Source organism: Heloderma suspectum, chromosome 10 (genome assembly GCF_057233095.1).
Source record: "Heloderma suspectum isolate Gila_16-S chromosome 10, 16-S_ref, whole genome shotgun sequence".
In the NCBI taxonomy this organism is placed as follows: domain Eukaryota; kingdom Metazoa; phylum Chordata; class Lepidosauria; order Squamata; family Helodermatidae; genus Heloderma; species Heloderma suspectum.
The window spans coordinates 17446014-17462538 of NC_139467.1; the positions used below are offsets into that span (position 1 = coordinate 17446014).

General features: G+C 45.7%; 1 protein-coding gene across 1 annotated transcript in view; it reads right to left on the minus strand.

Moving 5' to 3' along the window:
- Nucleotides 1-16525, minus strand: part of LOC146337839 (uncharacterized) — a 55080-nt gene that overhangs the window by 12131 nt on the left and 26424 nt on the right. Inside the window, exons 15-17 of the mRNA XM_084816324.1 lie at nucleotides 10661-10693; nucleotides 6812-6850; nucleotides 2064-2096 (exon numbers count right to left, since the gene is read on the minus strand). Coding sequence (XP_084672450.1) covers nucleotides 2064-2096; nucleotides 6812-6850; nucleotides 10661-10693 — 105 coding nt within the window. The remainder of the gene's footprint in view (nucleotides 1-2063; nucleotides 2097-6811; nucleotides 6851-10660; nucleotides 10694-16525) is intronic.

The following is a 16525-nucleotide window of genomic DNA, read 5'->3' on the forward strand; positions in this document are numbered from 1 at the left end:
TCCGTTCCTCCCCATGGAATCCTCAACGAGGGGGGAGGTGATCCGTTCCCCTCCCCCGGAATCCTGCCCGGCTGTCTCTGCACCGTGGCCATGCTGCAGAGCTGCTGGCCGGGTTGATCCACAGTGGGGCCTCCAGCTGCTGCCAGGCTGGTGTGGACGCAAATGGCGTCTTGCATAGGGGACGCCATTTGTGTCCCTGCTTTAGCCGTGATAGGCTACATAAATATATACGTAGCCTATCACAGGCTAGCGTAGGGACAAAAATGTGGCCGCAGCAGCCCGGCAGTGGCCGGAGCGCTGCTTCAACCGCCACCGGTTCCGCTGCTGCATCCGCTGCCGCATCTGCCACCAGGTAAGTCTGTCCTGGGGTGATTCCGCGGGGGGCGGCGGGTGTGGGAAGCTGTTCCGCCACAGACTCCGGGGGGCTGGATTCTTTAGAATCCGGCCTCACTGGAGTCCATGGTGGAATTCTCTGCCATCCCTACTGGCCAGTCACCCAGCCACTCTGGGCGATGTACAAAGTATATAATAGAACAGTTTAAAACAATAACATTCTACAGTAAAAACACCATATTTCTAAATATACCCCAATGCCTGCCTGAACCACCACGTTTTTAATGAGCGATGGAAGCTCAGTAAAGAGGGGGCATGGCAGAGTTTCCTAGCGAGGGAGTTCCACAGAGTGGGGACCACCACAGAGTGGGGGCCACCACAGAGTGGGGGCCTCCACAGAGTGGGGGCCACCACAGAGAAGGCCCTTTCCCTCATCCCCACCAGTCTAGCTGTCCTGGCTGATGGTACAGAGAGAAGGCCATCCAAGGCTGATCTTGTTAAGCGGGCCTATCTGGTGTTGCTGGAGGCGGTCCTTAAGAAAGGCTGGGCCCGAACCATATAGGGTTTTAAAGGTCAAAACCAACACCTTGAATTTGGCCCAGAAAACAACTGGTAACCAGTGCAAGTCCTTCAGCACTGGAGTGATGTGATCTCGCCGGCGGCTGCCTGTAATCAGGCAAGCCGCCACGTTCTGTACCAGCTGCAGCTTCCCAACTGTCTTCAAGGGTAACCCCACGTAGAGGGCATTAAAGTAGTCTAAATGAGAGGAGACCAAGGCATGTACTACCAATGGGAGCAGATGGTCGGGAAGGTAGGGGCGCAGCCGCCGTATCAGCTGGAGTTGATACAGTGCTGTCTGGCTCACAGCTGACACCTGAGCCTCCATGGACAGCTGGGAGTCCAAAATGACCCCCAGGCTGCGGACCTGGTCTTTCAAGGGTATCCGTACCCCATTCAACACCAGGTTAACATCCCCCAACCTCCTCTTGTCTCCTCTCCTCTTTGAGACTTCCCATGGCTCTTTTAATTGCAAAATGGCAATACCGTACTTAGGCAAGTTTTCCTTTTTTGCTATTGTTGTTTTCCTTCACAGAGAAAACTCTCTGCCATGATTTAGTGGCTTTAATTTTTGTGAACCGCCCAGAGAGCTTTGGCTATTAGGCGGTATAGAAATGAAATAAATAAAAATAATAAATAAAATAATAAATAGTGCACTGGTTGTCAGGCTGTGCTAAAATCTCCAAGAAGACCAGTAATGGGCTGGCAAGTTTCCTTGAAAGAAAGGCTTGCTGCCACTACCTGATAATACTTCCCAGAATCCTCTGCAGCATGCAGGACTTCCACAGCAAATCAACAAGCTGATGTGAAAAGAGCTCTCTAAAGTTGGAAAGCTTGAATGCCACTTGTGATGTGAATGTGACTGGCTGAGAGCTTTTGGTGGGAAGGTCTGTCCCTCCTTAATAACTCTGCAGGGTTTTCCCCCCCATTTTGCTATACCTTTATTTGTTTATGATGCTTGTTTTCTTTTTTTGTAAACTGCCTTGGTTAGTTCCAGAAAGGTGATATAGAAATGCAATAAAACAAACAAAAATAAAAATAAAATAGAAATGAGGATGTATTTGGGATTTATTGAGTTGAGAATACAAGACTGCTATTAATGATGTGAGCCATGTTTCAGAATGGCATCTTGCTTCATAACAAGACTGAGACTGAAATGGATGGTTCCTTACCATACCACCACCACCACCACCTCCAAGCAGGCTCTGCAAGGGAGAAAAACAGTGTCATCCTTTCTCATGCACATATTTATGCCTCCATCATGGATGTGACTTACATGACTTGGTTTGTTATTGGGTGAAGAAATCTGCCTATTGCTCTGAACAAAGGTTTCATTTGCCCCAGACTGTGCTACCATATTGTGACCCTCCCCATGGCGCTTTTAATTATGAGATGATGACATTTCTAGTTGAGGAAGGTTTTCTTTTCCCTTTATTTTTGCAAGAGAAAAGCCTCTGGCATGATCAAGTTCTCTGGTTTCATAACAGCATTCAGGGAAGCCCTCAAGATTCCTCAGACGTCCCCAAGGAGATCAATAATGGCAGGCAGGCACACGTTTATGCCTCCATCTTGGTCATGACCTACATCATGGGTAGACAATCCGATGTCCTCCAAACGTTTTGGACTGCAACCTCCATAACTCAGGATCATTGGCCACACTGGCCTTTCCTTATGGGAGTTTTGGTCAAACATCTCTGGAGGGCACCTCACTGCAAACCCTTGATCTACCTGATTTCCTTTGTTTTGGGTGGAGGAAGCCTGGACCCTTCATCTGTGAAGGGATTTAGGTGTCCCAGGGAATGCCACCATGATGTGACTCTCTCCGTGGCTCTTTCAATTGCAAGATGGCAATTTCTAGTGATTTTATTTCCCCCTTTTTTCTTTTGAAGTCACCAGTATGATGTAGTTGATGTTAATTAAGATTTTGCTTACTTTTATTTATTGGCTATTAGATTTGATTGTGTATGTGTTTTGCTGCTCTCCTTAGCTTATTCAAACTTTGTTTTAATTATTGTTTTTGTTTGTTTGTTTGTTTGTTTTATATACTGTAAGCCACTTTGAGCAACTCTGTCTTTCAAAGGGGCACATTGTCCTAACTAATAATGGAAAAAAAAGACGTTCCAGGACAGTGGTGAACAAACTGTGATTGGGGAATCTTGGGATTCCTTGGAAGTCCTTGAGAAGATCATTGATGGGGAGCAGATTCCCCTGAAGGACAGTTTTTACACTGCTGTTCTAGAATACTTCTCCCGGAATCCTTTGGAGCATGCAGAAATACAGGGAATGTCCTCCGCTAAACAGGCAAGTGAATATGGGAAGAGGTGCCTCAAGCTTAAGAGTTTGAATTCCATTGGTATAGTTCTGCTATGGGCATCATGTGATGGCCAGCTCGTTCTGGGAAGGACTGCCCCTCTCTGTAATCTTTATGTAGTCCCTAGCTTGCTTGCAGCTTAGAAAGTTTTTGGGAACCCTTTGGGGTGCTGCTACAAGCCTCCCTATATTTCACATTTCAAGACTTTGTGACAGGATCCAACCTTGCTGAGGGCTTAAAATGTATTTGAAGGTCACTTTGGGTGATACCACTGGCCTTCCCATAATGTTTGTGGATGACATCTGCCTTCAGAGCCATGAGAATACAGGGACTCACATGTTACTCACACGTAGGATGTCACATGGAGAAGGGGGAGTGGGACCATGTTACTGATCCTGTCCCCAATTAAGCATGCCCTTCCCCACTGATGTCCATCCATCCTATGTAGACGTTTGCAAAAGGGAATCAAAGCACAATCAGCTACTGACACATAGGCACAAATGTCAAGGAGGTACGGCCAATGGGTGTGCATCATGAGGGGTGGGAGCCAGTGGCACAATTTCACTCTCCACAGCCTACATGCCAGTGACACCTAAACAGATGTTCTATAATTTCTTACTGACACACCACATTCAGTATCAGAGCTTGTATGCCTCTCAGTGCCAGTCTCCAGTTGGGTGGGTACTATTGCAGTCATGTCCAGCTTGTGGGCTTCCAATTGGGGCACCTGGCTGGCCACTGTTCCTGTTCTCCTAAAGCCTAAACATTTTGCAATGATAACAATACAGGCCCTAGAATGAATAGTTCCCTGCTGCAATATTTCCCATCATGCCCTACAAGGAAAAGAAAAAAAACAGTCAACTTTCTTGTTCATTTCTTAAAAGATATCTGTGCTCCTTCCTTCCAGGAAAAGAATGCAGTTATATATCACAAGGTTTGGGAGGGGGATAATAACTGCTTTGCTGTGGCTCACTAGCTTCTTGCATCTGTTTCTTTCTGAAACTGTATGAAAGTATGTACATGAAGTGGCAAGTCAATTTCTTATGCATCTTTGCTTCATTTGCTTGCTCCCCCCACCCTCGGGCTATTCCTTGGACAGGGTGGAGATGCCATTGGCCTCTCTTTTTGTGAGTATGTCTCTACTGGTATAGATACTCTGATTGCTTCTCTCCAGCTTCTACCAGTCAGACCTTTTAAAAGTGCAGTCCTGTGTATATCTACTCAGAAGTAAGCCCCGCTGAGTGGCTATTGTATTGCAGCCTCAGGGTGAAATCTTGTGCATGTTTAGACTAAAAAAAGTCCTACAACTTTCATCATTCCCCAGCCAACGTAAGCTATTCTCATGACCTGGGGTGTGTGTTAAGTGTTTTAGGGCACAATTCTATGGCCCCTAGAAACTGGATGAGGGGTCATAAGATAGTGGGGATTCCTCCCTCTGAGCTCAGAGATAGTGCTCTGTTGACAGAAGGGGGAGTTGGAGATCCCCCCCCCCCGCAGCCTCCATGGAAAGAACCATGCCAGCTGGCCTCCAAGGTCAGAAAATCGATCTCAGAGAGGGGGAAAGGGGGCATTCTGGTGGGTGAGTGTATGGGAAAATCAAACCAGAAGACCTATGTATATCAAGGAGCATACCTGGTATACAGACATTCCCTTTCTATGCGTGAATTCCCATTTGAGAACCTGGTTCCTTTAAAATGGCTTCATATTACTTCTCTGTATTTTCTGTCAGTTGTCCACAGGTGATATTAATTAAGGAGAGAAGGATGGTCACCAGAGTGGCCTGTGTTGGCTGATGGCCACGACCTCAGGCTTATCTTATGACTTTGGAGGAATAAGTAAGAACATGGGTGTTGACCAGCACACCAGATGTGCTGAAGGTCACTGGCGTGGCCAGCCAGCACAAAGTCCATGCAGCCCTCAAGTATATAAGTTCCCAGAAACTTGCTCACAGTGGACTTTGAGGCAGACCTGGACTGCAGAAGGTGCTACATGCCAGCCATTTGACAGGGGTCTCTCCATCGTCACTCCTGGCATTCCTGACAACAGGAAGGAAGGGGAAACAAGCTATCTTGTTCAGTATCTTATGTTTCTCAGTATCATTTTGCCTGCTACCTAATAAAATCCTTGACTTCTATCCACTTGTGTGCTTATTGCCTCTGAATCCGCTTAAGAACCTTTGTCTCTTGGCAAAACACAAAACAGTGGGGAGAAGAGGAGACCAGAGAGGCCAGGATGCGATTTATCCTGAGCCTCCTCCAGCCTCCTTCCTTTCCCATCTGAAGCTCTGCATTGGATGATTGGGAACCTCCAGGTTTGGGGCTTCCAATCACCGAGGGCGCAATCAATAGGATTGTACCCTTAGTGTTTTAACAGTTTGGGCAGGAGGAAGGAGGCACATTTCCCTTTTTCTCAGTGGGACATGAAGGATTAAAACCAAGGGAACTGCTAAAAACATGGATTGTTTAGAATGCTTTGTTTGCAAACTGTAAGCATTTATTTCAATTCTAGGAGGATAGGTGTTGGGTGACAATTATTTTAAAACTGATTAAAGACCCTGATCTTCAAGGCTGCTCACTTTGCCCTATCTAAAATAGCATTTGGGAAAAGCCTTGTTGCAGACATGCTTACTGTAGCCAATTTTGCTCTGGGATTTTTAAGTTTAATTAGTTGGTCTGGTATGTGCCTGGCTTGGGAAAACACAGCTGGCATGACCACCACTTTCCTGGCTATGAAATGGGGTTTTGCAACTGTTTTGTAGACTTTTGCTCTACAATAGCCTCTCCCTGTTGTAACTAGGGATGTCGGAGAAATCCACAATGGAATCAAATGAGTTCGGACTTTTATGAATCCGACACATGGATTCCAGAGCAGATCGGCTTTTCCCCAGTCAGGCAGATTCTAACTTGCCTGAATTTTGCACAAATTTAGTAATAGAAAAATACGTAAAAAAAAAAAAAAAACCTGCTGAAAATGCATATTTCTTCAATAGGCTAATGCGTGAAAATGTGCATTTTGCACAACCGTGAATTATCACAAATCCAGAAATGAAACAAAAACCAGATCATTCAGAGATATGAACAGCAATCACAATTCTTGGAGAGCCAATCTTTATGTAGCCCAAAGGGCACCACCCATGAACAAGAGGGAGGCATCAACCTGTTTCTCTTTTCATAGAATGGGGAAAGTGTTCATTTCTCTGCACATTTTTCAGAAGTGCACACTGCTCCCTGTTAATTACATAATAAACATGTGTGTGTGTATGTGTGTGTGTAGATATGCACATTTTAAAGTGAGCATTTTTTTTTAAAATGCATTTTTAGAATGTGATTGCAAGTTCAGGAATGCACAATCTTTTTCAGGAAAAAGCATCTGCATTTGTGTTCCAGCTTGCAAACAGGCAAATCCTGATGTTTTGTGAACAGAAACAAAATTCTTGTACATCCCTACCCCATATTGGATGCAGCAGCTGGAGAAGGATGTTTGCACACACACTCACACACCAGACAAACTAGCTGAGGGGAAGACATTGGGATCATCCAAAATAACTCAGTAAGGATGTTCTTTGCACAATAACACCATTGTCTAAAAAGGTCCCCAAATGGCGCTTACCGACAAACCTCCTCCTCCTCCAAGCATAGCCAATGGGTTCTGCAAGGAAAGGAAAAGATAGTCATCCTTCTTTAATGCACAGGTTCATGACCTCATCTTGGATATGCCCTCTGTGGTTAACTTGGTTGCTGGGTGCAGAAGTCTGGACTCTGCCTGCAGCCATGATGGCATTTCATTTGCTCCAGCAACTGCTACTGCGTTGACAGGCTGTGCCACTGATGCTGCTGGCACATATAGACCATGGTCCAAAGGGACAGAGCTGGATAACGTGGTCAAAGACAGAGCAAGAGTCAGATTCCAGGCAACAAGGGCCAAGGGCCAGAAGCAGGAGACATTGCCATGGACACGTTGGTGCTCAGATACCTAATAACATGGAAGAGAGCCTGTTTTGTTATTCAGTGCAACAATTTCCTCAAACTGAGCAACAGTTATACAGAGCCAGCCTGGCTGTAACTGGTTCTTCAGGTCACCTGGCCTGGTCAGGTTGATGAGCTGCAGTAGCTTTTCTGGCTATTGGGGAGGGGGGTACAACACAAGAATGTTCAGGCCAGTAAATGCTTCAGCCTGCGAGTAGGGATGTTGCAGGTAGGCATGTGCAAAATCACTCTCGTCCGGGTTCTCCAGACTCCTGCCCAGCCCCTGCCCCTGCTCGCTGGTCCCCAGACCACACTCGAGCTCCTCCCACACTCGGCGAGCAGCCTGCACTCACCCCAGCAGCGTCGTTGAGCTCCACGGTATCCATTTTTTTTAAAAAACAAAATGGTGATTGCAGAAAATGTGCATGTCTTTGTATGCATGAAAATGTGTATTTTGACAATGCACATAGTCTCATGTGTGAAATGTGCATTTTTGTGAAGGTGAATATTTCTGTGCGTGCAAAGATGTTTGTTTTTTTAAAAACGCACATTTTCACACATACGCGAATATGGCCATTCACAGAATGCACATTTTTGCATATGCGCAAATATGCGCATTTTTGCGATCACCATTTTATTTCTCAAAAAATGGTGACGGCAAAGCTCAAAAAGGCCATCAGAGTGAGTGCAGGGAATTTCTCAAGTGTGGGCAAGGGGTGAGCAGGGGCAGGGGCTCGGCAAGTGGGGCTCGGGGGTGCAGGCAGGGGCGGTTCCACCGGATTCTCAGACTGAATTAGGCGCCCGCACCATCTCTAATTGCAGGTGTCTAACTGTGGCTCAAGGCCTGGTGAGAAATCATCACCTCAGATACCAGTCTGCAAATCACCGCAGTTCCTGACTCAGTGCACACTGAGTCAGGGATCCCTGATCCCTCACTGTGCCACACAGTGGTAGCTTGGCCTTTTTCATAAAGGCTGCTTTTCTGCAAATGGTGGCTGTCAAGGGACAATTTATGCAAGATTACAGGCACAATTGGTAATTTACGCCTGTATTCTTGCATAAATGGCTGCTTTATGGCCACCATTTGCACAAAATCAGCCCTTATGAAAAAGGCCAAGCCACCATTTTTATGCAAAATGGCACTTTGTCAAGGGATCAGGCAGCTGTGTGCTGCTCGTTGGGCACTCACAGACCATCTGGAGACTTACCACATGTGTAAGTGTGTGCAAGCAGGGGCAGGCAGCTGGTGGGGTCTGGCGAATGGCACGCAACCGGGACCATAATGAGTTTGCCCATCCCTACCTGTGAGCTGCTTTTTTATTTATTTATTAAATGTATTAATCACCCATCTGGCCCGTAGGGATGTACGAATCCCTTACCTGGTTCTGGTCGGGGCATTTGCTGGGTGGGGGGAGGCGATCCGCTCCTCCCCTTAGAATCCTCAACGAGGGGGGAGGCGATCCGGTCCCCTCCCCCGGAATCCTGCCCGGCCATCTCTGCTCCGTGGCCATGCTGCAGAGCTGCTGGCCGGGCCAATCCACAGTGGGGCCTCCAGCTGCTGCCAGGCTGGTGTGGACGCAAATGGCGACTTGCATAGGGGACGCCATTTGTGTCCCTGCTTTAGCCGTGATAGGCTACATAAATATATACGTAGCCTATCACGGGCTAGTGTAGGGACTCAAATGGCAGCCGCTATGACAGCCACCATTTGTGGCCGCAGCAGCCCGGCAGTGGCCGGAGCGCTGCTTCAACTGCTGCCGCATCCGCTGCTGCATCCGCTGCCGCATCCGCCACCAGGTAAGTCTGTCCTGGGGGATTCCGCAGGGGGGGGCAGCGGGTGTGGGACGCTGTTCCGCCATGGACTCCGGGGGGCTGGATTCTTTAGAATCCGGCCTCACTGGAGTCCATGGTGGAATTCTCTGCCATCCCTACTGGCCGGTCACCCAGCCACTCTGGGCGATGTACAAAGTATATAATAGAACAGTTTAAAACAATAACATTCTACAGTAAAAACACCATATTTCTAAATATACCCTAATGCCTGCCTGAACCACCACGTTTTCAATGAGCGATGGAAGCTCAGTAAAGAGGGGGCATGGCAGAGTTTCCTAGCGAGGGAGTTCCACAGAGTGGGGGCCACCACAGAGTGGGGGCCTCCACAGAGTGGGGGCCACCACAGAGAAGGCCCTCTCCCTCATCTCCACCAGTCTAGCTGTCCTGGCTGATGGTACAGAGAGAAGGCCATCCAAGGCTGATCTTGTTAAGCGGGCCTATCTGGTGTTGCTGGAGGCGGTCCTTAAGAAAGCCTGGGCCCAAACCATATAGGGTTTTAAAGGTCAAAACCAACACTTTGAATTTGGCCCAGAAAACAACTGGTAACCAGTGCAAGTCCTTCAGCACTGGAGTGATGTGATCTCGCCGGCGGCTGCCTGTAATCAGGCAAGCCGCCACGTTCTGTACCAGCTGCAGCTTCCCAACTGTCTTCAAGGGTAACCCCACGTAGAGGGCATTAAAGTAGTCTAAATGAGAGGAGACCAAAGCATGTACTACCAATGTGAGCAGATGATCGGGAAGGTAGGGGCGCAGCCGCCGTATCAGCTGGAGTTGATACAGTGCTGTCTGGCTCACAGCTGACACCTGAGCCTCCATGGACAGCTGGGAGTCCAAAATGACCCCCAGGCTGCAGACCTGGTCTTTCAAGGGTAGCCGTACCCCATTCAACACCAGGTTAACATCCCCCAACCTCCTCTTGTCTCCTCTCCTCTTTGAGACTTCCCATGGCTCTTTTAATTGCAAAATGGCAATACCGTACTTAGGCAAGTTTTCCTTTTTTGCTATTGTTGTTTTCCTTCACAGAGAAAACTCTCTGCCATGATTTAGTGGCTTTAATTTTTGTGAACCGCCCAGAGAGCTTTGGCTATTAGGCGGTATAGAAATGAAATAAATAAAAATAATAAATAAAATAATAAATAGTGCACTGGTTGTCAGGCTGTGCTAAAATCTCCAAGAAGACCAGTAATGGGCTGGCAAGTTTCCTTGAAAGAAAGGCTTGCTGCCACTACCTGATAATACTTCCCAGAATCCTCTGCAGCATGCAGGACTTCCACAGCAAATCAACAAGCTGATGTGAAAAGAGCTCTCTAAAGTTGGAAAGCTTGAATGCCACTTGTGATGTGAATGTGACTGGCTGAGAGCTTTTGGTGGGAAGGTCTGTCCCTCCTTAATAACTCTGCAGGGTTTTCCCCCCCATTTTGCTATACCTTTATTTGTTTATGATGCTTGTTTTCTTTTTTTGTAAACTGCCTTGGTTAGTTCCAGAAAGGTGATATAGAAATGCAATAAAACAAACAAAAATAAAAATAAAATAGAAATGAGGATGTATTTGGGATTTATTGAGTTGAGAATACAAGACTGCTATTAATGATGTGAGCCATGTTTCAGAATGGCATCTTGCTTCATAACAAGACTGAGACTGAAATGGATGGTTCCTTACCATACCACCACCACCACCACCTCCAAGCAGGCTCTGCAAGGGAGAAAAACAGTGTCATCCTTTCTCATGCACATATTTATGCCTCCATCATGGATGTGACTTACATGACTTGGTTTGTTATTGGGTGAAGAAATCTGCCTATTGCTCTGAACAAAGGTTTCATTTGCCCCAGACTGTGCTACCATATTGTGACCCTCCCCATGGCGCTTTTAATTATGAGATGATGACATTTCTAGTTGAGGAAGGTTTTCTTTTCCCTTTATTTTTGCAAGAGAAAAGCCTCTGGCATGATCAAGTTCTCTGGTTTCATAACAGCATTCAGGGAAGCCCTCAAGATTCCTCAGACGTCCCCAAGGAGATCAATAATGGCAGGCAGGCACACGTTTATGCCTCCATCTTGGTCATGACCTACATCATGGGTAGACAATCCGATGTCCTCCAAATGTTTTGGACTGCAACCTCCATAACTCAGGATCATTGGCCACACTGGCCTTTCCTTATGGGAGTTTTGGTCAAACATCTCTGGAGGGCACCTCACTGCATACCCCTGATCTACCTGATTTCCTTTGTTTTGGGTGGAGGAAGCCTGGACCCTTCATCTGTGAAGGGATTTAGGTGTCCCAGGGAATGCCACCATGATGTGACTCTCTCCGTGGCTCTTTCAATTGCAAGATGGCAATTTCTAGTGATTTTATTTCCCCCTTTTTTCTTTTGAAGTCACCAGTATGATGTAGTTGATGTTAATTAAGATTTTGCTTACTTTTATTTATTGGCTATTAGATTTGATTGTGTATGTGTTTTGCTGCTCTCCTTAGCTTATTCAAACTTTGTTTTAATTATTGTTTTTGTTTGTTTGTTTGTTTTATATATTGTAAGCCACTTTGAGCAACTCTGTCTTTCAAAGGGGCACATTGTCCTAACTAATAATGGAAAAAAAAGACGTTCCAGGACAGTGGTGAACAAACTGTGATTGGGGAATCTTGGGATTCCTTGGAAGTCCTTGAGAAGATCATTGATGGGGAGCAGATTCCCCTGAAGGACAGTTTTTACACTGCTGTTCTAGAATACTTCTCCCGGAATCCTTTGGAGCATGCAGAAATACAGGGAATGTCCTCCACTAAGCAGGCAAGTGAATATGGGAAGAGGTGCCTCAAGCTTAAGAGTTTGAATTCCATTGGTATAGTTCTGCTATGGGCATCATGTGATGGCCAGCTCTTTCTGGGAAGGACTGCCCCTCTCTGTAATCTTTATGTAGTCCCTAGCTTGCTTGCAGCTTAGAAAGTTTTTGGGAACCCTTTGGGGTGCTGCTACAAGCCTCCCCATATTTCACATTTCAAGACTTTGTGACAGGATCCAACCTTGCTGAGGGCTAAAAATGTATTTGAAGGTCACTTTGGGTGATACCACTGGCCTTCCCATAATGTTTGTGGATGACATCTGCCTTCAGAGCCATGAGAATACAGGGACTCACATGTTACTCACATGTAGGATGTCACATGGAGAAGGGGGAGTGGGACCATGTTACTGATCCTGTCCCCAATTAAGCATGCCCTTCCCCACTGATGTCCATCCATCCTATGTAGACGTTTGCAAAAGGGAATCAAAGCACAATCAGCTACTGACACATAGGCACAAATGTCAAGGAGGTACGGCCAATGGGTGTGCATCATGAGGGGTGGGAGCCAGTGGCACAATTTCACTCTCCACAGCCTACATGCCAGTGACACCTAAACAGATGTTCTATAATTTCTTACTGACACACCACATTCAGTATCAGAGCTTGTATGCCTCTCAGTGCCAGTCTCCAGTTGGGTGGGTACTATTGCAGTCATGTCCAGCTTGTGGGCTTCCAATTGGGGCACCTGGCTGGCCACTGTTCCTGTTCTCCTAAAGCCTAAACATTTTGCAATGATAACAATACAGGCCCTAGAATGAATAGTTCCCTGCTGCAATATTTCCCATCATGCCCTACAAGGAAAAGAAAAAACCAGTCAACTTTCTTGTTCATTTCTTAAAAGATATCTGTGCTCCTTCCTTCCAGGAAAAGAATGCAGTTATATATCACAAGGTTTGGGAGGGGGATAATAACTGCTTTGCTGTGGCTCACTAGCTTCTTGCATCTGTTTCTTTCTGAAACTGTATGAAAGTATGTACATGAAGTGGCAAGTCAATTTCTTATGCATCTTTGCTTCATTTGCTTGCTCATGTCCTCCCCCCACCCTCGGGCTATTCCTTGGACAGGGTGGAGATGCCATTGGCCTCTCTTTTTGTGAGTATGTCTCTACTGGTATAGATACTCTGATTGCTTCTCTCCAGCTTCTACCAGTCAGACCTTTTAAAAGTTCAGTCCTGTGTATATCTACTCAGAAGTAAGCCCCACTGAGTGGCTATTGTATTGCAGCCTCAGGGTGAAATCTTGTGCATGTTTAGACTAAAAAAAGTCCTACAACTTTCATCATTCCCCAGCCAACGTAAGCTATTCTCATGACCTGGGGTGTGTGTTAAGTGTTTTAGGGCACAATTCTTTGGCCCCTAGAGACTGGATGAGGGGTCATAAGATAGTGGGGATTCCTCCCTCTGAGGTCAGAGATAGTGCTCTGTTGACAGAAGGGGGAGTTGGAGATCCCCCCCCCCCCCCGCAGCCTCCATGGAAAGAACCATGCCAGCTGGCCTCCAAGGTCAGAAAATCAATCTCAGAGAGGGGGAAAGGGGGCATTCTGGTGGGTGAGTGTATGGGAAAATCAAACCAGAAGACCTATGTATATCAAGGAGCATACCTGGTATACAGACATTCCCTTTCTATGCGTGAATTCCCATTTGAGAACCTGGTTCCTTTAAAATGGCTTCATATTACTTCTCTGTATTTTCTGTCAGTTGTCCACAGGTGATATTAATTAAGGAGAGAAGGATGGTCACCAGAGTGGCCTGTGTTGGCTGATGGCCACGACCTCAGGCTTATCTTATGACTTTGGAGGAATAAGTAAGAACATGGGTGTTGACCAGCACACCAGATGTGCTGAAGGTCACTGGCGTGGCCAGCCAGCACAAAGTCCATGCAGCCCTCAAGTATATAAGTTCCCAGAAACTTGCTCACAGTGGACTTTGAGGCAGACCTGGACTGCAGAAGGTGCTACATGCCAGCCATTTGACAGGGGTCTCTCCATCGTCACTCCTGGCATTCCTGACAACAGGAAGGAAGGGGAAACAAGCTATCTTGTTCAGTATCTTATGTTTCTCAGTATCATTTTGCCTGCTACCTAATAAAATCCTTGACTTCTATCCACTTGTGTGCTTATTGCCTCTGAATCCGCTTAAGAACCTTTGTCTCTTGGCAAAACACAAAACAGTGGGGAGAAGAGGAGACCAGAGAGGCCAGGATGCGATTTATCCTGAGCCTCCTCCAGCCTCCTTCCTTTCCCATCTGAAGCTCTGCATTGGATGATTGGGAACCTCCAGGTTTGGGGCTTCCAATCACCGAGGGCGCAATCAATAGGATTGTACCCTTAGTGTTTTAACAGTTTGGGCAGGAGGAAGGAGGCACATTTCCCTTTTTCTCAGTGGGACATGAAGGATTAAAACCAAGGGAACTGCTAAAAACATGGATTGTTTAGAATGCTTTGTTTGCAAACTGTAAGCATTTATTTCAATTCTAGGAGGATAGGTGTTGGGTGACAATTATTTTAAAACTGATTAAAGACCCTGATCTTCAAGGCTGCTCACTTTGCCCTATCTAAAATAGCATTTGGGAAAAGCCTTGTTGCAGACATGCTTACTGTAGCCAATTTTGCTCTGGGATTTTTAAGTTTAATTAGTTGGTCTGGTATGTGCCTGGCTTGGGAAAACACAGCTGGTATCACCACCACTTTCCTGGCTGTGAAATGGGGTTTTGCAACTGTTTTGTAGACTTTTGCTCTACAATAGCCTCTCCCTGTTGTAACTAGGGATGTCGGAGAAATCCACAATGGAATCAAATGAGTTCAGACTTTTATGAATCCGACCCATGGATTCCAGAGCAGATCAGCTTTTCCCCAGTCAGGCAGATTCTAACTTGCCTGAATTTTGCACAAATTTAGTAATAGAAAAATACGTAAAAAAAAAAAAAACCTGCTGAAAATGCATATTTCTTCAATAGGCTAATGCGTGAAAATGTGCATTTTGCACAACCGTGAATTTTCACAAATCCAGAAATGAAACAAAAACCAGATCATTCAGAGATATGAACAGCAATCTCATTTCTTGGAGAGCCAATCTTTATGTAGCCCAAAGGGCACCACCCATGAACAAGAGGGAGGCATCGACCTGTTTTTCTTTTCATAGAATGGGGAAAGTGTGCATTTCTCTGCACATTTTTCAAAAGTGCACACTGCTCCCTGTTAATTACATAATAAACATGTGTGTGTGTATGTGTGTGTGTAGATATGCACATTTTAAAGTGAGCATTTTTAAAAAATGCATTTTTAGAATGTGATTGCAAGTTCAGGAATGCACAATCTTTTTCAGGAAAAAGCATCTGCATTTGTGTTCCAGCTTGCAAACAGGCAAATCCTGATGTCTTGTGACATGCAGGTCTACCATGGCAAAAGTGATAAAATCTGATGGATAGCTGTGTCTGGGAAGCCCAGCCCCTGTCTGTAAAGTTCGGGTAGATCCTAGCTTGCGGACAGCTCCTAGGAGGTCTTTGGGAACTCTTGGAGTAAAGCTTCCTGTATTTCATGGTGCACAGGAACTGGAATTTCACAGAACAGAATGCTGGACTAGAAGGCTTTGGGTCTGATCCTTTATGGCTGTTCTTATTTTCTTTTGAAGCCTGCAAACATTTCACAGTGATAACAATATAGGGACCTGAATGGATAATTTCTTACCATAAGAGCTTGGGGATTCCCCAGCATGCCCAGCAAGGAAAAAGAAAAGCATTCAACCTTCTTGCTCAAGGTAGACAAATCATAGGATTTGCCCAAACTTGACAACACTGAAAAAATTCATATAAACTTCTTGAATTTTGAACCAGTTTTAGAGTGTGATGTAACATTCAGCTTTAATGTAATACTTTAAAAGCTTACATCTGTTATTTGTTTGAGGAATTTTATGGAAATAATGTTCCATCATAAATCACTAGATTAAATAACTTTCCACCTTACAATCTTGAAATTGTTCGTAAAACCAATAAAATAAAGTACACATTAGGAAACTACTGATTTGAACGTCTGTTATATATATATATATATATATATATATGTGTGTGTGTGTTAATCTTACCTCTCTCTCTCTCTCTCTCTCTCTGTGTGCGTGTGTACCCCATGAGCGATGAACCTCTTTCAGTCTGAGGTCTGAATTCAATCTTGGGCAAGTTCTTGGAAGCTGCATTGTACTTGTGGGTGGAGCTTAAGGCAAAAGGGGTGGGGCAAAATTTCCAAAACTACCAGCATATGTTAGCTTAAAGCAATTGATGCCAGTAACTCAGCCATAGCAGAGGCATTTCAACCTCTTTGGAATATGAAAAGAACACACACACACGCACAGAAAAGCTGGGAAACCACCAAATGATTGGCAGTCAGGGTAAAGGGGATGGGACCAGGCGAAGGAGGCATCACCTTCTAGGGAATCCTGGAGGGCAGGATTGTGACCCCAGCTTGGCTGGATTTGACCCACAGGCCTGAGGTTCCACAGCCCTTGTAGTCACACAGAGAGAGAAAGAGAGAGAGGGAGACAGAGAGAGGCAGAGTAAGAAATAGAGTAAAAGCCACAAAGTGACAAGGGAAACATTAAAAACAGAAGGTGGGCTAAAACTGGGACACCATGCCATCATGTCAACCTTCTTCCAAGCAGCACTCAGTAGCCAGTCTCTAGCCACCGCTTGGAATGGTG